At 50.7% G+C, this 24,230-nt stretch overlaps 6 protein-coding genes across 6 annotated transcripts; 5 read left to right on the top strand and 1 right to left on the bottom strand.

Moving 5' to 3' along the window:
- Positions 1-108: 108 nt before the first annotated feature.
- Positions 109-3,488, top strand: BDW70DRAFT_167608 (DNA-directed DNA polymerase POL5). The gene is made up of 5 exons (XM_073742277.1): positions 109-607; positions 672-1,236; positions 1,284-2,089; positions 2,139-2,447; positions 2,504-3,488. The coding sequence occupies exons 1-5, from the start codon at positions 239-241 to the stop codon at positions 3,413-3,415; spliced, it is 2,961 nt and encodes a 986-aa protein (XP_073600646.1). The 5' UTR covers positions 109-238; the 3' UTR covers positions 3,416-3,488.
- Positions 3,489-5,826: 2,338 nt separating this feature from the next.
- Positions 5,827-7,023, top strand: BDW70DRAFT_126779 (uncharacterized protein). Its single transcript, XM_073735144.1, has one exon. The coding sequence runs from the start codon at positions 5,841-5,843 to the stop codon at positions 6,339-6,341; it is 501 nt and encodes a 166-aa protein (XP_073600645.1). The 5' UTR covers positions 5,827-5,840; the 3' UTR covers positions 6,342-7,023.
- A 1,373-nt stretch (positions 7,024-8,396) lies between these two features.
- Positions 8,397-10,934, top strand: BDW70DRAFT_38672 (uncharacterized protein). Its single transcript, XM_073743892.1, has one exon. It carries the CDS (start codon positions 8,656-8,658, stop codon positions 10,645-10,647), a length of 1,992 nt encoding a protein of 663 aa, XP_073600644.1. The 5' UTR covers positions 8,397-8,655; the 3' UTR covers positions 10,648-10,934.
- Positions 10,935-12,333: 1,399 nt separating this feature from the next.
- BDW70DRAFT_167604 (putative checkpoint protein kinase (SldA)) lies at positions 12,334-16,339 on the bottom strand (the record flags this gene model as incomplete). The annotated part of the gene is made up of 3 exons (XM_073742276.1): positions 12,334-14,744; positions 14,804-15,239; positions 15,347-16,339. 3 exons carry the CDS (start codon positions 16,337-16,339, stop codon positions 12,523-12,525), a joined length of 3,651 nt encoding a protein of 1,216 aa, XP_073600643.1. The 3' UTR covers positions 12,334-12,522.
- Positions 16,340-16,889: 550 nt separating this feature from the next.
- Positions 16,890-18,971, top strand: BDW70DRAFT_167601 (DNA-(apurinic or apyrimidinic site) lyase APN1; the record flags this gene model as incomplete). Its single annotated transcript, XM_073742275.1, has 5 exons — positions 16,890-17,532; positions 17,599-17,635; positions 17,695-17,814; positions 17,880-18,014; positions 18,059-18,971. Exons 1-5 carry the CDS (start codon positions 17,103-17,105, stop codon positions 18,969-18,971), a joined length of 1,635 nt encoding a protein of 544 aa, XP_073600642.1. The 5' UTR covers positions 16,890-17,102.
- Positions 18,972-21,476: 2,505 nt separating this feature from the next.
- BDW70DRAFT_38653 (putative nucleotide-sugar transporter) lies at positions 21,477-23,525 on the top strand. Its single transcript, XM_073743891.1, has 2 exons — positions 21,477-22,026; positions 22,076-23,525. Exons 1-2 carry the CDS (start codon positions 21,601-21,603, stop codon positions 23,399-23,401), a joined length of 1,752 nt encoding a protein of 583 aa, XP_073600641.1. The 5' UTR covers positions 21,477-21,600; the 3' UTR covers positions 23,402-23,525.
- Positions 23,526-24,230: the final 705 nt, after the last annotated feature.

Genomic DNA, 24,230 nt, shown 5'->3' with positions numbered 1-24,230 from the left:
CATCTTTGCCTGTTGTCCGGTCTCTAACACGTGATGACCGTGATACATACTTTGAAAACGCTAATCCATTTTCGTCCAATCTCCGTAAATTTTCGCAGGCAGCACAAGATCCAGTTCAACATCCTCTAGAGCTCACGATTACACTCTTATCCTTCTTCTCACATATTGAAGCAAATTTGACAATCTAGAAAGAGAACTGCGCCAAATACCATAAATTTTCTTTGCGCAATTCCCAGCAATGGCGCCGCATCTCGCCGGCTCCAAAAAGCGGCGCCGTGAGCCCGTCAATGTAAACACCAAATTAATGGAGATCTATGAAGACCTCGCCAGTGAAAACGACGAGGTCAGACTCAAGGCAGCGCAAGAGCTTGTCTCTCAGTTCACACCGGACAAGAGTCCCAGTGATGAGGATATCCAGAAGGCACTGCAGAGGTTGTTTCGCGGGCTCTGTAGCAGTCGCAAAGCGGCGCGCATTGGGTTCTCTATTGCCTTGACTGAGATGCTCACTCAGGTCTTTGCTGTTGGTCGCTCGAGTTCGTTGGATGTACAGGGAGTACTAGGGGTCTGGGAAGGGGTTTCAGATGCTTCAGGAGGTGAATCAGGGCAGGTGAGTATCATCCGATTCTTTTCATGATTGAGAAGCGTGAGAGTCGCATGTTAACTCGATACAGGAAGCAAGAGATCACCATTTCGGTCGTCTTTTTGGTGCGGAGGCGATTATCAAGTCTGGTATACTATTTAGCCCTAAGACTCTACTGCGTGAGTGGACTAAGGTGCTAGACTTGGTTTTCGACCTGGCTAAAAGGAAACCTTGGATTCGGGAAGAGTGCGGCTGGATTGTATATCGCTGTATCCACGATCTCGCCTCTCAGAAGGCTGACGGCAAACTCGTGGAGGTCGCCATTGAGAGACTGTGCTCCAATGACCTGGCACGAACACCAGAAGGCGTTGCAATCTGGCTTGCTGCTAAAGATCTGTTTAGTGACATTAGCTTCGTGAACAAAGTGTGGAAACACGATGACCCGCTAGACTCGAAGGAGAGGAACCAGCTGGCAAAAGTCATGAAGGAATCTTCTGCTGAGACAGACGGTGAAGGAGATAAGGGCGCAAAAGCGTCTGGTTTCTGGAACTCAAAGCTTCACTTTGCCTGGGATGCTGCCTTGGCGAGCCTAAACGGCACGAAAGAATCAAAGTCCCGTCTGAACTTTGTTGATTTTTGGACAGAAATTGTTGATAGTGAGTATCCCCAGCAAGGTAATCAGCTTGCGTCTAACATATTTTAGATGGACTATTTGCGGCCGCCTCATCGGAAGAAAGGAAATACTGGGGCTTCTCCCTTTTCATCAAAGTGATCAACGAGCATAATCTGCAACTGGCTTCTCTCGTGTTCACTAAGAATCTGATCCGGTGTCTTACAAACCAACTGGCTGTTGAGGACCGCTATCTCCATCGCATGGCGGTAAAGGCTGCAAAGGCCATCCAGGCCCGCGTAGCCAAGGAGCCAGCTTTTGCCGCGGCGTCGGTCAAAGGCCTCATGGGTTCCGCCGGCTCAGTGAATTTTGACCAAATAACCAAGACCAAGACGATAGAGAAAATCGTGTCCGAAGCTAACTTGGATGCCTTGAACACGATTCTGCCTCTTTTCGAGCAACTGGTCGCCTCCCCTGGAACAACAGACAGCAAAACCGCTGCGTCGAACCGCCAGGTACTGGCGAGCTTGCTGTTATCGATGGTTCGGGCCCGCGTGTCTGCTAGCGATGCAGCAGATGAGGCCTCGGAAGCTGCGCTTGAGAGGATCCTCTTCATATTCGCTCGGTTCGCATATTTCACAAGCGAAGGTGGTAAAGGCGGTGCTCAGCCACCGTTCACGCAGCAAAGCCAGGAACTGTTCCGGAGCAGGATTAATTCCTCTCTGAACAGCATTATCGCAGCTCAGAAACATGCGGCTACACTACCGTACGCGATTGTGCGTAAGATTCGCGATGCGGCAAAGTCGGAGGAGTTTGGCAAGTTCATTATTGGTATGGACGACGCCCTAAAAGATTCAGTGAAGGGGGCTTTCAAAGCGCTGAAGAGGCTATCAAGCACGGTAATTACCATTCTGCACAAAATGAAAAGTTTGTACTGACGGTATTTAGGAGAAGAAGGAAACCGCTGCTGGCGTGGACGCATTCAAGCTCCTTTACTCTATGACAATCCTGCAGGTTTACAATGGCGACGCAGATGCTGCGTCAATGCTGGATGAATTAGACTTTTGCTATAACAAATTTTTCGCAGACAAAAAGTCCAATAAGGAAGAAGAGACCTCTGAAGCCTCGGATGCCCTCGTTGAAATCCTTCTGAGTTTTGCGTCGAAACCGTCTCAGCTTTTCCGTCGTATGAGTGAGCAGGTCTTTACCGCGTTCGCTCCGAATGTCACTGCAACTGGGCTGGAGTCTTTAACCTCGGTATGCATCCCGTTATTTCTGCCCTTTCCAGTTTTGAGACTAACCGACTCGCCAAGGTTTTGGAAGCCAAAGAAAGTCTGGCAGGCCAACAAGAGATGTTCGACCAGCAAGACGACGAAGACGCTGAGGAAGACGAAGACGAAGACATGATGGACGTCGACGAAATGGACAGCGACGTTGAAGTTGTGGAGCCTGAAGACGACGACAAAGACGACGACGCCTCCCTCCCTTCAGACCAAGAAGCCCAAGAAGACGACGACGGCGAAGACGCGGCCGAGATTGCCGCCTTCGAGGCCAAACTCGCCTCAGCCCTCGGCACCCACCGCGCCGACCAAGACCTGAATGAAGAAGAATCAGAATCCGACGCCGACATGAATGACGACGAAATGGAAGAAATCGACAACCAGCTGGTCAAAGTCTTCAGAGCCCGCCGCGATGCCCTGAGCAAAAAGAACGACAAGAAGGACGCCAAAGAGACAGTGGTCAACTTCAAGAACCGCGTTCTCGACCTCCTCGAAATCTACGTCAAGAACAAGACATGCCATTCGTCGCTCCTGGCGCTTGACCTCATCCTGCCTCTGCTCCGGCTCACAAGACGTTCGTCAGTCAAGCAAATCAGCAACAAGGCGAACTCGGTGCTGCGCGAATATACGAAACTCTGTAAAGGTGCTTCACTCCCGAGCCTGCGATCTGAAGATGTTGAGGCTGTCTGGGAACTGTTGAGGGCTATTCATGCGGAGGCAATGCATAGTGGCCCACCGGCACATGCTTCTGGTTGTAGCCAGGCGAGCTTGCTAGTTGTCAAGGTCTTGACGGCGCACGACAGAGAGGCTGTCAAGGGGGTGGTGGATATTTATGGCGATACGAGGAAGGCCCAGCTCCTGAGCTCAAAGTGCCATGTGCAGCCGACATTCTTCACTGATTGGAATAACTGGTGTGTGTCGGCAGGGAAAGCGATGAAGAACTAGTCCCGCACTTCGAGGTAAAGATATGTAGTACGTGTACGGTTATGTATAGAATTGTACTTGTCCCGATTCCATAATCATGATATATCACACTGCCACTTTTCCGGGCGATCACTTCTACCGTCTTCTGGTGCCTTATTCAATCATTTTATGCAGCTAGTATCTGGTTGCTAGTACCTAGATAATCCGGGATCTCATGCCAGTACCTAATGAGAGACCGATTGTCCCTTCCCATTCGCTAGAATTCACCCCCTTATGAGCCTCAGCTTTCCAGCAGAGCTATTTCCAACCTAGGGTATGCGGTCGTATCCACAGTACGGACGAATCAACCAAGTTGTCAAAAGCCACTACGATGGGCGTTCGACATCTAGAGAGAAAGGCCATGTCAGGGATCACTCTCTGCATGCGCTCAAAGACAAACACCAAAGAAAGAACAAGAAGAACTCGAATTCCAGATCCTCAACGCCAAATGGGTTGCCTACGTCATGCACCTCAACCCGCGGCATTATTGGCCATGACGAAGAGGCTGGGTGACTGTGCCAGTGGCCTTAGTTGGACTCTCGTGTCAGTTGCCTCGGCCATCAGTTCGGTCAGTGTTGTCCGAATTGGCGAATGCTGAGGGGTTCCGACAGTTTCTCAAATTAATGATGACTGGTGTTTCTCTCGTTGGTAACTCAATCTGTCCGTCTTGGACGTTAATGGAAAAACAGGCTTATTTATGGGTGGCTCTGATATCGGCTCGTCCATTTCTGCCCCATTTCCGATATGTGCTGGCGCAACGCCGTCTACAGGGTGAGCATGACCACCTCCCTGCTGTGTTTATAGGCCCAGCTCTCTCTTCTAACATTCAGAGCCATATAATCTTCCGCTTCTTGGCCGGCTTGTACACCGCAAGACCGCTTACCTGCGTTGGCGGCACAGTCGCCGCCGTTGGGATCCGCAGCAGAATACACATGCGTCTTGTCATCTACACAATGTTCGCCTTCGACGGCCCCATTATCGCCCAGTTGATTGGCACTATATTCTGACCAGTCTGGCACTCGGCTGGCGCTGGCTCGAGTGGATTCGCATTTATTATGCTCGTCTCCGGCGGCACAATGGTCCCACACACCCATGATCCTGCTGCAGCAGGAGACTTACTAGGACCTCCTGTTAACAAGGAAGCTCGCGCGCTGCGCGAATATGGCGGCAACCATCGCAGAACTCAAGGGGACCCGTGGAGGTGCGAAGGTGCTCGCTAAAACAGAGATAGTCCGCATTCTGTCATGCATGATTGGGTAGATATGGCGGAATGCGTCTTGACGGGAGTACCGTTTGAGGTACGACATAGGACGATAGACAGGAAGGACTGCCTACTGGAAGACTCCGTGCATGTTGGCATGGTACAAGAGAGGATTCGAGCTATATGTATGTGCATCTGTTGGTAATAGGTAGGTATGGTGGGGGTTGGCTTTTTCACCAATTGAACAATCCTACGAGAAGTACTGGCGGTCAACACAAGCACGGCCGCCTAATTGGTCTTGGTCTTCAATCTTTGTGCTTTTATATGATAGGTTTCGGTTTTGCGCCAAGGTTGGAAGTCCATCAAATTAGAGGCGCTGGGGCTGTTGCAGAAGGGCAGGTGATCTTAAAACCATGGCTTCTCGCGTTCAGGCAACTAGGGACATGAGACTTGTTGCGCTATGACGGGAACCGCTGAGAATAAGATGGAGATAGACCCAGAGTTTAGGTCTCCAGGCGGGATTATACTTCTTTTGCACAAGCGGAATGTGACAGTTCACCCACCGTCCGCTATCTAACAGAGACACCAGGCGAGAATGGGTCAGGTTAGCAGAGCCCTAATAGAATGTCTACATGCACATATAGTTATAGATGAAACGTGTCAAAATGATCAAGAAGTTGATTCTCAGGATCGTGATCCCTGCAAGCGCGCGCTTAGCTGCATAATCGGTCAAGACATAGGATCCGGGCTCGTATGATCACCTTGATGGTAGAGGATGGCAGAGAGAATCGCGGAAAAAAGCCTCAAACGTACCGAGGTACGAGAGCAAATGGCATGCCAAGCACGGGAGGCGATCGATCATTGGGTGGAGTTAATGGCCTAGACGTAGAAGTACTCGTGTAGGTGACCATTAGGGCTGAATTGGCCGTGGCGTAAAACCCTAACTCGACAGTCCAACCCGCCAACATGCCTGTTAAGTTATACCCCCAACGTCCTTCTATTCAAGTGTCAATTTCTAGACTATCTACATACAAGGACAGGCATGGGTGTTGGAGCAGCTACGTGTCTGGTTTCCGTGTTATGACCATTCGGACTGAGCGAAGGGACCAGAGTGGGTTACATGAGAATTGGGACACCGGGTGCAAGCGCAAGCTGTTTCTTTCAATAAACTTGTTATAGCTGGCAACAACAAGGCTAGCCTGCACCATGACTCTAAGCATACAGACGGTCAACCTTCAGTCAAAACCCCTAGATGGCAATTCTGCAAGGGACTGCGGCGGTGATCATCATGATGCCCATCGCGTTCAGGTGCTGTGGCTAATCTCGACATCCCATTGCGCCGAGTACTCTTCAAGACTTCGGTCAAGCGAAGCGGTAGGTCCCAATCTGCAAGGAATGCGATCTCCATCCCGGTGCATCGTATTATTCTTACTGGCCTGTGCTGGTCTGGATCTGGATAACGTGGATGCGCCGCAACTGGAATTCAGCGGGGGTTTCAACCAAACCATTGTTTTGGTTCCGACGGACGGAGGCTCGTGGAGGCCGCGCTGCTACCTTGCATACTCAACGATTCTAAAGCATCGTATGCGACTCGTACGTACCGTTCATGGCCCCCGAAATCTGGGACTTGCATGCATCAGATATCGGGCGCTGGAGTTGGGCGGAACGGGGCCGAATGAGGACAACAGCGCAGCCTCAAGGTCGTGAGTGAGACGCGTAGACGTGTTGTTATTATTAGCTAGACAGCAAGTACCTATAGCAACGAGGTATGTGTCTAGCGAATATCGATTTGACAAGTCGTTAAACCCACTTGGCCCGCGAGTGGATAGCTGGAGGGTCGTCCCAGGGCGGATGGGGCAGAAGCGTAACCTGGAGAGGTCTGTTGTACTCCGTACTGTATCCGCGCACCCCGTGGGTACTTCACCTAGAACAGCCGTACATTTGAGATTAACGCATCGCGCATCATGCCAGCTTACCCCAAGTGCAGAGACAGCACCTGAGACCCGGTAGCACGGCTTGCGCCCTAGATTCAAGTGAGCATGAACGACTGCGAGCGTGTAAGACGGGCTATAAATAGATGGCGGTCAGAAACTTTGAACCAAGACTGAACTGACCAACGTCGGTTCTGGTCTGGTTCCTTTTGATTCCTGCAGTGGAGAGCTTGCTGCTTGTTGGAACTTGGAAGCTCCATCGTTCATCTGGATCTCGATGGACCTGTCACACCGTCACACTGGTTTGCGGAAAGATCGCGTGACAATACAGTATTGTTACCAGACGCGCGTGTGCGCGAGTTTTCGTGTTGCAGCGCGTTTACCCCGCTTGACGCGCGCGTTGGACCCACTGCACTAAATCGAATTGGTAATAGCGTTACACTGCTCTTGTAGTTGCTGTCAGAAGACAGACAACCTTCTTCAAAACCTTTAAAATGGTTTGAAATGAGGAAGCAGGCTCGGGCCGAAAACAGTGGCGGCTGTAGATGTCGTCTCAACCGAGATTCCTTTTCCCTGGTACCATCAGTGCCCGATCAGACCCAGTATGACTCTTCGCATACGTGGGCAGCGGTTGTGGCCGAGTTGATGACTGAGTTGAGGCCGGTAGCAGGCTAATGCAAGCCCAGCCCACCAGGCGTGCTTGCTAGCGTGCTTCTGCGACGAGTGTTTGAATTCGAATTTGAGCACCGGGGGTGAATCACGCGGCACTATAAGCGGGCTGTACACCGTACATTCCCATTCCTTAGCGACAGCTGGGGCACCCTAAGGTCAGTACGCGGGACCTGACAAGACTCTTGCCCTACTGAATGACCGAGCGGATACGGAGTAGAGAGTATATAGTACAGAATCGAGATCTGAGATGCTTGAGGAGACTCGAGGTCGATGGACCCGTAAAAAGCAAAGAAAGCTCAAGATGAGCGTTGATGTGCAGCACCCTTGCATATCGACTAGAACCGTATACTGAGACTAAAGATCCACGGGATCAACGCGATTTGTCGGTGCTTGAGCATTTTGGGCGGGTGAGGCTGCCAATGACAACTGTCAGTAGTCGAAAATTCAGCAGGAAATACCTTACGGAATAGTCAGTAGGGTCAGCATTTGCTGATGAGGGCGATGGGATGCGTCTGAGATACCGCGAGACTGGGTTAAAATTATCGTCATTGCATACCAGTGAGGTTTTGGAATGTGAGGGTCTGGTGTCAGACCCAGTATTGAGTACATTGTAGTAACTAAAGAGGTGGAGTGAAGCTCGAAATACTAACTGCGGTGGAGATGGTGCCTGAAGGCTGAGGCCCGTGACTCCCGCGCTGCCCGCTGCTCGTCGGCGTCTTCCTTCGCCTCACCTGTCTGGTCTCGTCTCTTTCCATCCCCAACCTCCTCATCTGCATCGGCGTTAGTTCCCACTACGGGCGTCACGCTCGTGCGATTCTATCCCTACGGTTTCCTTTTGTGTCTTTTGTGTTGGTCTGGCGTCTTCGTGCTTCAATGACGGGCCCGACTCCCTTACTCTGACTTTACCTTGTCGACGGAGCGCAACCCGTTCGATGTGATTCTGATCAACCACCACCACTGTCGCAGGTCCCACTACACAGCGGTCCGTCGCATCGACTCACGAATTCGATCGCTTCCTACCTATCCGACCACTCGCATCTTGACGATCTAGTTTCCTTTCATCTTTCTTTTGCCGCTTTCCTAGTTTACGACTTTACGATCGAACACGCCTATACCTATACCACCTACAACTTTTTGATTCTCTTGGACAAATCGCTGTCTCTAGACGACACGAACCACACGTTACCAGTATACCGCGATTGGCTGGCTTTTTGGCAGACTTGCGCGTCCACTCAATACCTGGAAAAGGAGAAGAATTGGACCGCGGAGTAGACCGCTGGCAAGGAAGGCATTGAATTGTGAACGAAGTCCCAGTCGGCGAAGCGATGCTTGCATAGGAAGAGCGACCCATTTCTGACAAACCACCTGCGCTCTCTCCAACTGTTCTCGCCCGTGGACTGCACGAGACGTGGCACACCATGGCCGATCGAGAGCATGGTCTGTCGCGCACTCTGCCGAAGGACTTTACCTACCCTTCTGCTGAACCGAGAACCCCGGAGCGCTCGTCATTGATACAGCTGGATGCACCGCCTCCGCCTCCTAGACATTCTGCCTCGCGCCTCCGTCCATCCCGCGTTCGGTCAGGGACCGACCTCTTTGCTCGGGTCAGCCATGACTTCCCTTTTAGCCCCGTCGCTCCGGATCTGCCTTTACCTTCGATTGAGTTTCCTCCTGCTCGTGACGATACTTCCCTTGGACATGAGACACTGGTGCCGCCCGATGATCGTCTTCTCGCACCGCCTCGTGCTCGGGTAGCCCTAAAAACCCCGCCGGCCCAGATCCGCCCAGACCCAATTGAAGCGGAGTCGAACTCATGGTCCACTTGGAATCCCCGGACTTATGGAGATGAGATCGAACGGCCCAGCTCGGTATGCTCCAATGCCTCCGACTCTTCAGTTTCGTCAAACGAAACAATTAGCTCGCGACAGTCGGTTGGTGGAAGCTGTACGAGCACCGAAAGTGATCACTATGATCCCTTTTTCCATATCGAGCTTACTCCGAAGCGGACGGCGGATTCTTCACCGCTACCCGCAGTTGCCCAAAAGAAACAGCAAAAACAGACAAAAACACGAGAACGATGGACATTGGATATGGACAACCATCTATGGAATACCTATCAGCTATATATCCAAGACCCTACAATTACCCCTTTCAAAATGACTCCGGGCAGTATCCCGCCTCTCGGTGTCACCCATAGAGTGGCACGGCAAGCAAAAAGAACCTGGGAAAGAAAATCGACCCGGCTCGACAAGCAGTTCATCTCTGGGGATACTTCGCCCGGGAGCGGCGAATCAACTCCCACAGCAAAAGATCATGCGCCAAAGCCGTCGTGGCCCAAATCCGAAGCCTCAACCCGACGACGGCTAAAATATCTGAGCAAGAGGAAATTCTCTATTGCTCCCCACTACCAGAGGATGATGCAGTCCCGGAGCCCGGAACCGTTCCCAGATCTGTTCTCGCGACCTTCCGACGTAACACCTGCAGCGAGTGCCCCTGTCAACACCTCAGCTGCCTATGCGACCCGAGATCTGGGCGTTTCGCTCGTATCAAGCTCTGTTCCGGGTCCATTGGCTCAACTAGCAGCCCAAGATCCGCTACCACCAAGTGCTGCTGTTATTCCTCGACCACAAATTCCCGGTAGCCCACACCGTGATTTGGGGGATCCGCTGCCGACCAAGTCATCTAGTATCGACGGAAACGAGGTACCCCGACTGGGATCCCCATTTTCGTACCATACCTGGGGCCCGAACAATGTTAGGAAAAGAAACCAGCGCCATATCCCTAGAGCCCGACGCGAGACGATACATGTTACAGGCTCACGCTTGCGATCCCCCCCCCGTATGGACCCTCTTGTCAATTTTGCTGATAGCAACGGTTCGAGCTCTAATGTACCCACCGAGTCACCAGCGGAGGAAGAGACTCGTCGCAATCTAGAAGAGCTCTTCCGTCAAGGGAAGCTTAACGATCTGGGTCACCGTCGTGTTCGAATACGAAACCGCGGAGCAACCACCAGTGCAGCAGTTACGCCCAAGAGTCTCGACCAGCTGTTCTCCCCTCCTTCGTCTTCGTCTCGTAATGAAGAAACCCCTGTGTCTGAGAAACCCATGCCTAACCCGGTCGCTCATTTGAGCGGTGAGCATATTAAACGATTGGGTTCTCCTTTTAAAATGGAAGGGTACAGACGCACCGCGCCGCCAGGCAGGATATCAAGACATGCGCCCTCTCTCTCCGATCCCTTTGCCAGTGGTGCGCTTCCTCAGTTCCGGTCATTGAACCAGCATGCGCAGCATGCGCCCTCTCGAAGTCAAGCTTCTGCGAGCGGGCTCCCGTATGACGCGACGGAGGCAGGCATTTCGGACGCCGAGCGCATCCGAAGACAGATTCTGAATATGTCTTACATAAGGCAATAAGTGGCGCTCCGTGAAAGCTCTTGTGCGGTTTCAATTTCTTGAAGAGCTTTCAGTTGCGCAGACCTGTTGTCGACGGGTGCCAGCAATTCTAATACTGGCTGATTGATTTATTATTGTGTGACATTTGAGGCATTTACGCGGAAATGATGATGTGAAACGGCATTGACGACATAACGACAGTTTAAGAACAGAAGAGAGAAAGCTTCTTGCGCAAAGAATGATGATTTCGAAACGAAAAACCGCATATGATTGATTATAAAAGTTGCAGCTTCTTGACGTTTGGCGCGACACGAACGAGTCTGGATCTGTGCTTACAGCACGGGTTGCTTGACTATATTTAACCTCAATTTCTCCTTTGACAGTCGACTCATTCTTCCTGGCCTCGACCGAAATCTACATTGGCTGTTAGGATATTCCACACATTGATCTGGACTAGAAAGTGCTTTACAGATCAAGCCTTGCTCGCATTGGACTTCTGAAATTGGGATACGCCTGACACAACCTCACTCCTTGAACATTACTACTGAAGACAATTGAATGGGTAGCGCCCCAAAACCACAAAACCCCTAAAATATGCGCTGCTCATCAGTGAAAGCTTCCTTTCGCTCCATTTCATTTCCTTTTTCTTTTTCTCTCTTCTATATCTGCTACAGGACCCGGCTCCGGCAATACTCACTCGCTACTTTTCCTTATCTCAGTTTTCTTCACTCGACTTTCTATTCTCTATCCTGACGAGCTTCAGGCGTCGCGCCGTACATATGATTTGGAACGGAGCATTGCTGCCATTGACTGACACGACCCACCATAGATGATGATGCTGCTATCGATTCCACTTGCAAGCGCGTGTTTACACTTTGCAGCTTTGGCTTTGACCACTACCTACTTGCAACGGACTTCTTTTGTCCGTGTTGCTTCCTCTCCCTGCATGTCAGACATGTAAGACTATTTACCCTGGCTATCTCCTTTTTTTCCTCCATAGCGATGGGAGCAATCTCCGCTGTTGCATATTTCTTTCACCATCAATGGTCTGATTTAGATTGAACCTCGAAAGATCTCGAGACCTATCTATATTTCTCTTCTCATTCCGCTTTTGTTTTGTCATATTTCCTCTACCTTCTCTATCTACCCCTCACTCAGTTCAAATCTTCGCGCTCCTCTTTCGTTTTCGATCAACCTGCCTTTCGGACCTCCCTACCTACTAGACAGATAGGGACAGAGCCGGGCAAAGTTCCGTGCAGGCGTTGTGAGTTCAGCAGCTATGAGGCATGATGCCACGATATCATGATTCCGATTCATTGTCGCGATATAAACCTGAGTGTTATGATTTTGAGTTAAATTCAAAGCTTCATTTCTACTTTCAACCAACTTCCCCTTCATGTTCGCGTAACGGTAATGGTAGACAGTACGATACGCTGGCCTAAGAGACGGGGTTCGACCAGGGGAATGAACCAGAAGCTCTCTCAGGCTAACAAAATACTTATCTAACGAGGTCTGATGGGTCATCCTAGCATCAAGGGGGCTATAGGACCGAACTGAATATGGAGAGAAGTAGAAGTAAAGAAATATCTAATTGTATTAAACCATAGCCATATACGAGCATTTGACAACATGAAGACGTGAAGCAGAATATGAGAACGAATAGAGGGAAGGAGCAGAATACCAGTGCAAAGCAAAACAAGAAAAGGGGGTATACGCAGGTGCTGTGCTGTACTATGTCATGATAACATTACAAGAGTGAAGACGTGGCAGTCGACGACGTCCAATATCGGAATCAGCCAAATGATGTTCAAGAAGCGAAATCAAAGACAAAAAAAAGACAACCTTCCCTATAGGGAGGTAAAAAACAAACAAAAAACAGGAGAATTGAAAATGGAGTTACTTCTCCAATCTCTTCTTTCTCTCTGCAAAAATAGCCTCGAGTTTTCGGATCTGCAAGCCCAAACCTTTCTTCTCAGCATGGTCAACGAGCCAACTTTCCATCCGTTCACGGAGATATTGCATTGAGACCAGGACTGGAAGGTTGGAGGCGTTAACATTCGGTTTCTGCTCCATCCGAACCCACCGCTCGGCACCAGGATTCAAAAGGAGATCAAAAACATCGGCCCAGATATCCTTTTCCCAGTATCTCTTCAGCGGTTCGCGAATCCGATACGTTTTCTTGCTTGCATCGGTAGGAACGCTCTCAATATATTTCCCAAAAAGCATAACGTGGACTGTTCCCGCAAGACCGTAAAGATCAATTTGGTGCGTCCAAGGTCTCATCTCACGGATTTCAGGGCACTCATGTTCGCCCGTTTTCCAGTCCGCAACGAACTGTACAGACGGGTCGAATGCGCGCATGTCGATACCGCGGCCGAAGTCAATGAGGGCAAGGCCCTTGTTCCTCCAGCCAAAAGCGCCGGACGGTGAATAGTAGAACTCGCGGGGGTCTGTGTTTTCATCGAGTATCTGCTGAGTGGGGTCTTGTTTGTCGTCGAAGCGGATGAGACAGTTGTCGGCTTTGATGTCGCCGTGGAGAATGCCGCAGGTGTGAAGAGCCTGGATAGTGCGGAAGAGCTCGATGGTAAAGAACATGGCTAGAGATTCGTCTAAGCCTCCTTCTCCAGTCGCCGGGCCGGAGAGCCCTTCATTGCGGACAAGGTTTACGAGATCGAGTAACGTTCCCTGTGGGCGGTAATCTTCGACAAGGATGCTCTCGTTCTTGAAAATGTGCATTTCGTGCGCACGTACGATACTGTCGGTTGCACGCGAGAGCGCTGGAAGCTGGCTTAATCGGTGATGTGCGGTTTGGATCATGTAGAACTCCCAGGCGTTTGGTGGGCCAACCTCTAGCTTGATTGCCTCGAAGCTGTAACGGGGTGTTTTCTGCCGCGTTAAGCTGTTGGTAACGCTAGAGCGCCCGCTGTTGCTGTCAACGGCTTCCATTTCCGAGTCAGAGTCTAGATTGTCAATGCTTTCCGCTAAGTAGACTGGAGCGTAGGCTCCTGCACCGAGCTCCCGTCTGATGATATAACTGCGCTCTGCTCCTGGCGGATCGATGATCGGCACGTCAAACGCCGCCTCGCCGCCACTTTTGGAACGTTTGCTGCTGCTTTTCATGAACCTTTCAATCTCAGGGGCGTAATGAGATTGGGTATCCGGATGGGCATGGTAGCCAGGGTACGCAGCGAGCGTGGTGTGCAACTCCTGAAGGATAGTGTCTCGAATCGACCGGTCAATGGGATTGCAAAGAGTATCTTTGATTATAGCAACTTGTGTATTGGCTTCCTTTGTAGGAGATGATACTCTCAGGCTGGAAGAACCTGATCTGTTTGCGGTGGGACTTTCAATGATATCTTCTAGGCCGTGCATGGTTTGTCCGTGAAACGGTGTTTCCGTTGGAAGCGGACTGGAAAGAAGATTTCCCATCCGAGGCATGCCAGGTGTTGTCGTCGGATTCAGCACGTTCGAAGGAGTCTTTGCGCTGTATAGGTTAGACCGCGCTGCAGTCATGGAGGGGAACGAATGCTCAGTGCGTTCAACAATAGGTGTCATGAATGGCAAGCGACTTTGAGCCACAACGACTGGATCTCGGTACGGTCCAACGGGTGCTACATAATCTTCTGGCATCTCTGGAATGAATCTCGGCCTTTGCGGCTGCTCAACTTCTGGTGCAGCATCCAGGCCTTCTGTGTTGTCGCTTTCGGTATGGTGAATCGTTGATTGTGTTGGGTCAACAGCATCTGAGTGGAACGAGGTTGTTTCAGCCCCCAGTTCAGCAGCGGAAAATCGAGTCCATTCCCCATCGACGACGCTGTCTGCGCGCGTGTTTTCGAAGTCATCACCGTCGCCTTCATCGAACGATTTGTGGAATGTGTCGTCCCCGAAATCGCTTGATGCAGCAGATATTCGTCCAACTGTACTTTCACCGGCACTGGTATAGTCATCATCATCGAAATCACTGCTTTCGGCCACATTTTCGGTCTCCGCTTTCAAAGGCTGGTTGAAAATGCTGTAGATTTCGTCTGTTGCAGCGCGCGTATGGATTGTCATCGTAGGCTCTGCGGTGCTCTTGCGGCGGATCTTGCCTCCAGTAGGAGAGTCAAATTTCATCTTGACTATTTCGCCAGTTAGCCTAACAAGACATTAAGGGACAGGGTAGGCCGTAATTTCTCACTTGTTTGTGTTTCGCCCTTAACTTCGCGGACTTTCAGCTTCCGTCCTTTGGCAGCTTTGGCGTCATGAGTCTTCTCAGAGACAATGGGTTGATTCAAAGCATGGTCATCTGTATTCCTCAAAGACAGCTTTTGTTGGAACTGGTCTCGAAGGGCTTTGTCGTTAGTTGAATTGGGCTCTGTTTGGACAGTGTTGCCGGAGATCTGCTTGAGAGGTCCTTTCTTGCGCCAGTCCTTGTCCATCCAGCCACGCTTAATGGCCCTCAGCTCCTCAAAGCTAACCTCAATGCTAGGATTCTTATAATCGGGGTACACTGCATCGAGGTTGACAAAGACTCGCTCCCTCCTTCCGGTACGTGGGTTTACGGCTTCCCGTACGCGGTGCTCTGGAACTGGGTTTGATTGCATTTCCTCTTTGATTGGTAAATCTGATTTTGACTGAATACATAACAGTAAACCCATCCAGGTTCATGCCACCAATTAGTCCTATGATCGTAAATATACGGAATGCTGACGAATGGGGTTGAATAAATCACAAAACTTACCTCATCCCTAAAAACAGCTAGCTTCTCCTTTGGCGGAGCTTTTCTTCCAGCTTTCAATGTTTCCCCGGCCCAGGGTTTGGCCTCCATTTGGTTCTCCTTTCGACGATCGTGCCTAGATCCAAGACTGTCCCACCCTTTAGTTTGTGCGCCTAAAGCCGGCTGACTCGCTGCAGGCTCGGTGTCGGTAAATATGGCCATTTTCGGCTTCCCCGATTTTGTCTTCGGCGCGTTCGTGGTTCTTAAACCCGGCTGCTGGGATTGGGGATCTGTGGGTGCGGCTGCACTCGAAGCGAACGGGTCGACTTTGGCGGCCAGTGCCGGGCGCACTGCAGGGAGCGCCGGGGACGAAGGTCCATTGTCCTGCGGTTGTTGTTCATAGCGTCTCTGAAAATCGCCGTATTTTCGGTTCAGACGTTCAGTTGGTCGTGCTTCTCGGTCGATACCAAGTCTGTACACTTCGTCCGCCTGCGTCCATCTCCCAACACTTTCAAGCCACGCGGCAAATTCTTCGTAGAACAGGGCTAGCCCTTCCCCGACATGGTGCCGAGCCATGAATGCAAACGTTTCCCGTGGTGAATCGGAGAAGAGTCTGATATAGTGGAGCCATAATTTGAGGTATCGCGGGTCGTTTTTGTAATGAGGTGATGATAAGAATGACTTGACCGCGCGCTCTAACAGGGGTAAGAGGCCAGATTCCGGGGTCGCCTGCGCCGTGGGGTAGGCGTTCAATGCCCACTTTACATAGCGATCATATATATCGAGAGGGTCATCTGATTCTCCAATCGCCTGTAATTCAGCTTCATATTCTTGTCTGATAGCGTCGTTAAGGGTCCTGGTGTCGTTCGGGGAAGGAGATGACAGTTTATCGCTAGGGTCACGAGGAGAGAAAATTCGGGCCAGCTCCCTGGCTGAACGGCCTCCGGGTAGTGACTGGATATTCTCCTTCTGGTTCTCAATGATATCGAAGTCGATCAAATCTCCGGTGGCCGCCATAGCGGCAGTTCGACGTGGTTACTGGTCGAAGTTGGCAAGCGGTCTCGTTTCTCGGATATCGAAGTTTATACAGGTGGTTTGAGACTTTGTAGAGACTTGTGGCGAGAGCAGGAATGGCCGAATTCTGAAGGGCTGTCGTGGGTGTCGATGGTCGTTGAAATGGTCGAGTTCGTCAGCTTTTCCTCCTAAGGCGGGAACGTTTATTTTTCGAGTTTATCGATAAACACGTTAGCGCTCCGTTGCTACGGTGATTGATTTGAAGATCACATGATAATACTTCCCGATGAGGAAGTAATTGGTTCTCTCTGGAGACACGACATCTTTTCGAGACCACGCAATAGGCCTGTTCCAACGCGTTGTCAGACCGCGAGGACGTGTCAATTTCTCTCGCAATTCGTTTTCTCGAGATTTTGCTCTTCCTGCATATATCCCGACGCGTTTTACTGGGGTTCAGTGACACGAAGCTCGTAAGCTCCAAGCAAAAATAAAACCCAGTGAGGAACCAACCCTGCAAGTTGAACGTCCTGCATCTGGCGCTATATTAATTGAATAGAGTCTCCTCAAATTCGGATCTAGCAGACCCTTATTCTGCTGACTCCTCAAGCTCACCTCTTGAAGCGCGATCGGGGCCCCGCTCGGCGAAATCAACGTTTCCGTCACCAATTACTTGCGTCTGCTTCACTACTTAGCGAGGGGGCCCTTTTACGACTCGAAGCTCTTCTCCTGGCTCAATATTATAGCCTTTCCTTTTCTCAGACCTGCAATGCCTCCCCGAGGAGCTCGAAAAGCGGCAGGGATTGCGACGAACAAACGGGAATCGGGTGAAGACCACGAGCTACTTTCTCCAAGACGGCAGTCAAAACGTATCAAGTTGGCCGAACAACTTCGGTCTACCCCATCTAGCCCACAATCCAAATCTAGAAGAGTTCAGGTGAAGAGCGAGGCTCGATATTTGCCGGAGGAGACAACAAACGCTGAAAATTCCACGCTCCCAACCACAGAAGAGCTTACGGAGGTGAAATCGGAAGCTTCTGTTAAAGTCAGTGAAGAGGAGATAAAGGAACAATCCTCTGCGACAAAGACCGCTAGAAAACGGAGATCTAGAAAGAAAGAAGAAGCTGAGATGATGCCATTAAGGGTACGAACACAGGGATTGCGGATGTTTGTCGGCGCTCATGTAAGCGCAGCGGGAGGTAAGAGTCTTTCCGGCTGTCTCGCTCCGATCAAGGCTTCGAAGCTTATACTCATAACTTTATCAGGAGTTTTCAATGCCGTGATTAACAGCAAACACGTTGGGTTAGTTCATAGCTATAGCAAAGCCCACCTCATTTATAACTGTGGCTGATTCTGCTCAGCGGCAACGCTTTCGCCCTTTTCCTGAAATCTCAGAGGAAGTGGGACAACCCTCCGCTCCAGGATGAGCATAGAGATAACTTCGTTAAGCTTTGCGAGGAGCACGACTACGATGCTGCGAAGTACGTCAGAATGTCCTGTTTAAAAGGAGACACTTGGCCGGACTTGGTGCGCTAATATGGCGCAGATATGTTCTCCCTCACGGTTCTTACCTGGTTAATCTAGCACAGGAGGATGAGGCCAAAGCGAAACAAGCATATGACGCGTTCCTAGACGATTTGCGTCGCTGCGAAGCCCTCGGGATCAAGCTGTACAACTTTCAGTAAGGCAGCTGTTTCCACACTCGTTCAGCGCTAACGTGAGTAGCCCCGGAAGCACAAATAAGACTCCCCTCTCCAGCGCACTTGCTCGGCTTGCCAAAGCCTTGACCAACGCCCTTGCCGCGACATCCACTGTGGTACCCGTCCTAGAGACCATGTGTGGTCATGGCTCAACAATTGGGGGCTCTTTGTCCGAATTCCGTGACCTTCTTGCTCTTATCCCAAAGGAATACCATTCACGCATCGGCGTGTGTATAGATACCTGTCACAGCTTTGCAGCGGGGTACGATCTGGTGTCTCCGGCCGGATTCCAAGCGTTTTTGAAAGAGTTTGAGGACTTAATCGGCATACAGCATCTACGTGCCCTCCATCTTAACGATTCTAAAGCGCCTGGCGGCAGCAAACGCGACCTGCACGCGAATATCGGTACTGGCTTCCTTGGTCTAAGAGCGTTTCACAATGTCATGAACGAGCCTCGCTTGGAGGGCTTACCAATGATTCTCGAAACGCCAATCGATCGAATACCAGCTGCCGCTACAAATGGTGCAAAACAAGAAGCGGCGGAGGAAGAGGTTGAGCCAGGAGCCGGTGATGACGAAATCAAGCCAAAGACCAAGAAAAAACAACAGAAGAAACCGGCTGCGGCCAAGGCAGTCCCAGATTACTCTATCTGGGCCCGCGAAATTGCCCTCCTTGAGTCTTTGATTGGCATGGATCCCGAAAGTGATGAGTTCCGTGCGCTTGAAGCCGAACTGTCCGAAGAGGGCCGAGAGACGCGGGAGAAGCACATGGAGCAGTACCTACGGAAACAAGAAACCGAGGAAAAGAAGAAGGCCAAGAGTGGGGGAAAGCAGAAAACACTGATAGGAATGATGAATGGAAGCAAGGGAAGAGGTAAAGCGACCAAGAAGAAGGGATACGAGACAGAAAGTGAGGACGAGGGTTGCCAGAGCTGCTGACGCGACGCGATTTGGCGAAGGCTGGCTAAGAGCGCTGGCGGTGACAATTAAAGGTTAACTGAGAAAACACCGGCAGGAAATGAGTGCCGAGCGCAATCTGCTCTGAAAAACACTCCAAAGCATTGAACGTCTGCCCAGACATGTAGTCTCAGCGGGGATGAGACTACTTAGTTTCTCTCATGCATCAACTCTTCTACCCACAATGGCATGGTGGGAGTTTGGTGGGAGTTGGGCGGGTTGTTTTATTGGATGGGTTTTCCTACATAAAAGTTCTGAGATAGCCTTCAGTAGCTGTTTCTTGTTATCTCCCGTTTCAAGTGCTTGACAGACGGGCTGATCAGTTTAAGCAATGTCGACCCTGTCAACGTTCAGTCTGGTATCTTTGGAGCTTTCTGTACAGGGCTATCACGCTTTAAGAGCTGATCCTGGTCAGGCGATCTCGTAGACCCTGATTATGCAATAAACTGTCAGGATGAGAAACCCAGTACTGTGCAAAACAGCCGAGGCCAGGGACGGTTCCCAGCCGAGAATCGGAGGGCGATCCCCCATAAATTGGGCGGCGAATTAGAGCTCCTGTGAGTGGCTGACCCCGGATCGTCGGGAAAACAGATCGCCAGCACTGGGCAACCCCTCACGGTGGTGGCTGGGACACTGTATCCCGTGCGCCTGGGTAAGTTCATGATGACATGGATAAGCACGATTGTGTTTACTGAATGCTGACAGGGAGAGATTCCCAGGAGAAATCCCAGGAGATTCCCATTTGCTTAGCTTCGGTCCCAACTGCCGACACCACTGAGGTGCTTCATTTCCTGGGCGGAGACCCCCACCGATCGTTCGAATACAGCTCGAGAGTCGTGATGCAATATTACTCTGAATACGAAGACGTCCATCGCCCATGAGAGACTGTGTATGAGGGATTAATTAATATCAGGAATCCGCGTTGCCAAAACCAGCCACGAGGCCGCCATCTACAGCGCACGACTCACCGGATCTACCGCACTCGGTTCCACCGACAAAGAAGCCTCAAGCCTCAAGCTGAGTTGACATCATCTGATGTTGCCCGCATTATTGCATTATTGATTACCTGCAGCCTGCACGGCTGTCAATGCCGCTGAAGGCATATGGCCTTCTAGGAGTACCCGTGCCGTCTTCCAGATTGCTGAGCATTGTGTGGGGCCGCGGTAGTTACATGTAGAGACACAGGACTGTTTACCGTCGAGTCGTCTCAGCTATACTTTGCGGTGTCCTGTGCTTTACATAATTCCCAGTTCCAAGATTTAATTATGGATTTAGATGATGCAGAGATCTCTCGTGAATCCCCCTTTATTATTAACAATAACAACAAGTATAACTAGTATAACAAGTATTTAAAGGTCTGGATTGTTCGACCTTCATGTGCCTGCGGCGAAGGGGTAGGCGTGCCTGTCAGAATGTGGAGCTGGGCAACTGACTGTTATGGACCGTTGTTTCGCGGCGGTATTACACTTAGAAACAGTGGGCGACTATGAGCTAAACAGATTCATCGCCTGTGACGGAGCTCCTACTAATGGGGGCTTATGGGGGCTTGCGGACTCTTGTGGGCTCTGCGGTACTCAGCCGCTACAGCCAAGCCATCGTGGCCCCTCAAAAGTTCCGTTCAGACCTGTCAGTCTTGGTCCTTTATCGTAAAGCATCCAGGATTGAAAAGAAATAAATAATATGCAGTCCTTCCAACAGATCTCTAGAATCTGAATAGTTATCTCTGAATGGTTAGCTCTGGTGCACGTGATCCAGCAGCTTACCCCAGGTCGTGTGACTATAGCGTATCGTAGCGAATCGAGTCGAGGCCGAGTCTCACCAGGCCAGGAAAGTTGGCGCATTACCTGGTACTTGCTTGGCAGCCGACCACTTTTGTGGCTGTTTGGGCAGCTAGACCGATCCCTTGGCGAGAATGGAACCCAGGAGGCCCCAGGAAGCCCCAGGAGGAGTCCAATGTGAGCGTTGATGACTCTTATTTATGAAATTATGACGGGCTACTCGCGTAGGGACACTGAAATGTCACCACTCACCACCGCTCTCCTCTTTTCTCCTAGTCCTGTGACTGCACTGATCTTCATCTGCTTCTTTACTTCTCGTCATTCAATCATTATCGCCATTACCTGACCGTTTCTTTCTTTCCTTGTGTCCTGCACTCTTCTTCGTCTTTTTTCCTTTTTTTTTTTTCTTTTTCCCAGTGAGATTGAAATCTCTCGACCAAGCTATCACAGCAGCTGTTCCAAACACTCTCCTTATCCGCTCTCCACCGGTCGCCCTTGCGTCCTGCCTGCCCTCTCTTCGTCTCCTGCGAGGCGCCTGCATTTGTCTCTTTGCTGCATCTCCAGAAATACTGCTTATTCTTCATCAATTCCGCCCTTCAGACGTGTCGACAATACCGGTCCGCTCACCGATTTTCCTCGATCGCCTCCTTTAAGCGCTGTCTCCCGTCGCTTCCGACCGTCCATCCTTTCAGCTCTCGTCGATCCTCAAACTCTCTAACCAGCCCGCAAAACGCAAATTGGGAAAGTCGCACTGATGGGGTTTTCTTCGCCATAGCGAATCCGTCTGTTTCCGAATTTCACCCGCACTTTCTAGCGTGGTTCCTGCCACAATCATGAGCATATCACCGGGCAATCATCATCGCCGGCGCAGCTCTGTTCTCACGGGCGCTGGTCCGTCACAACCACCTTTCGTCGAGCAAAGGGAGGAGAATCATAAACGTGAAGAACAGAAGCCGTCAGCTGCCGATGATGCGGACGTTTCAGACCTTTCCTCGATCGCGGAGAGTGAAGAGGGACGTTACTTGAGTTCCGACGACGACTATCCTGACGATGAGGAAACTGGACTCACAGCGAACCAGAGACGCCAGCGGCGTCGACGACGGAAACAACGGAGGCAGTTGGATGCTCGCATTGCAGGCACAAAGTCTCGCGGAGATCCGTTCAATCTCAGTTCAGCAGATCGGACTGTTATCAGCAGGCTGCTGGTTAATGTTGGATTGATTTTGTTATGGTACTTTTTCTCGCTTGCCATATCTATTGTGAGTTTCCCAGCGCGTGCTCGTGGTCGCATCGGACTAATTGGCACAGTACAATAAATGGATGTTTTCTCGAGACGAGAACGACAAGGAGGTCTTTCCATTTCCCCTCTTCACGACCAGCCTGCATATGCTCGTCCAGTTCACCTTCTCTTCCCTTATCCTCTTCTTCATCCCCTCGCTCCGGCCTCAACCTACACCTTCGCCATCTCCCGACATTGAGGCCAAACCGGTGCTCACCCAGTTCTTCTACCTAACACGCTTGGTCCCGTGCGGCGCAGCGACTTCTTTAGATATCGGACTAGGCAACATGTCTCTAAAGTTCATAACCTTGACTTTTTTGACAATGTGTAAATCCTCCGCACTTGCCTTCGTTCTCTTATTCGCTTTCGTCTTCCGCTTGGAGACGCCCTCGGTCAAGTTGATAGCTATTATCGCTACAATGACCATCGGAGTGGTCATGATGGTGGCCGGCGAAACGGCCTTCAATGCCGTCGGTTTCGTCCTGATCATAGCGTCCGCATTCTTCTCGGGATTCCGATGGGGACTGACGCAGATACTTCTCCTGCGACACCCAGCGACAGCGAATCCATTCTCCACCCTTTTCTTCCTCACCCCAGTCATGTTCTTTTCTCTACTTCTTATCGCTTTGGCCGTCGAAGGCCCAACGGAGATTATCACCGGCCTCACCGCTCTCGCAGATGCTCATGGCTTTGGATCGGGTATTCTGCTCTTGATCTTCCCGGGTGTTTTAGCATTCTGCATGATTTCGTCCGAATTCGCTTTGCTCAAGCGATCCTCGGTTGTCACCTTGAGTATCTGCGGCATATTCAAGGAGGTAGTCACAATTACCGCAGCAGGCGTGATATTCCACGACAAACTTACGGCCGTCAATGTGACTGGTCTTATTGTCACCATTGGCAGTATTGCCTCTTACAACTACATGAAGATATCGAAAATGCGAGCGGAAGCCCAACACAACAATTGGGACTCCAACCCGAACTCGGATTCGGAGTACGACTCTGCTCCAAGACGACAAGGTGATTATCAACAAGTTGCTAACCCTGAAACGTCCGAAATTCATGCTGAGAGTCTCGATGCCCATCCTCATGGACTAAACGCTGGGCGCTCGTTCCCTGCGTTGACCGCTGGACCTAGCCACAATATTAACGCGCTCACGATCAGCACTGCAAACTTGAGCGATCACGGCCGCGGGTCGACCCATTCGCCTCTAGTCCCTGGCCCATCACCGTTAGGGTCAGCGCCACCAATCATAGTCTCCATGGAGGATGAACTCCAGAAAGCCGGACACAACTTGACCTCGAATGATACTACCCGGTCTTCCTCGGGACGAGGATCTCCCGCGCAGAGTCATTGAGTAATATTGAGTTCCGCAGGCTGTTGACATGGCGCACATAATGCATCTTTGCTGCGCCTGTGTCACCGCAGGCTTTGTGCTCTTGTTCTAGTATTTACGTCCAAGTCGCATCTGCTACATCAGCGTTAATATCGCAATACCCGGTGGATACTCTGCTTAATCGCATCGAATCGGAACTCCCGCAGGTCGCAATGACGGCCGGTATAGATATTTGGTTTATATGAGAGATACCATATTGTTTCATTGGTTACCCACGGCAGAGTTGTCGCATGTTGTCGCAACGTATGGAGATAATAATAGTGGGTTTCTGGTTATATATAGGAAATACCCTTTGATTCTCTGAAGCGCCAGTCAGATGGCTGTTGTTCCGCAATTTGTAAAGTATCCCAATTACCATGTAGGTATCTTGACTACAACCAAGTAGTAGAAGACATTGTCCTGGATCCGACCTTGTCCGACCAATGTGCAGCTCTCTTCTCGTTTGCTTGTGCCGCCTCCAATAGAAGAATTCAGATCTTAACGTATTTGAGCATCGCTCTCTAACACGGAGGATAATCACGTTTTTCTAACTTGCTCCTCAGACTGAGCTAGGTGTGCGTATCTCAAATGGAGGTGCGAGGCAGGTTACTCCTCTATGATCTAGTAGTCACACCGTCCTACTCTAGCTGGTCATTCCATTACCGCTCGTCCTCTCCCATGTTGCTCGTTGCCGACGCCGAATATGCAGTGTGGTTAACTTGTCCGATTCAACTTCGTTGGCCGCCCTGCTGACCTTCCTATCAGTAGTCAGGTATTTTTATCGTCAATCACCGTTGAAGTCGTTGATAGA

Source organism: Aspergillus foveolatus (assembly GCF_047715535.1).
Source record: "Aspergillus foveolatus strain CBS 279.81 unplaced genomic scaffold BDW70scaffold_2, whole genome shotgun sequence".
NCBI classification, from domain to species: Eukaryota; Fungi; Ascomycota; class Eurotiomycetes; order Eurotiales; family Aspergillaceae; genus Aspergillus; species Aspergillus foveolatus.
This window is presented reverse-complemented; position numbering and strand designations above follow the sequence as displayed.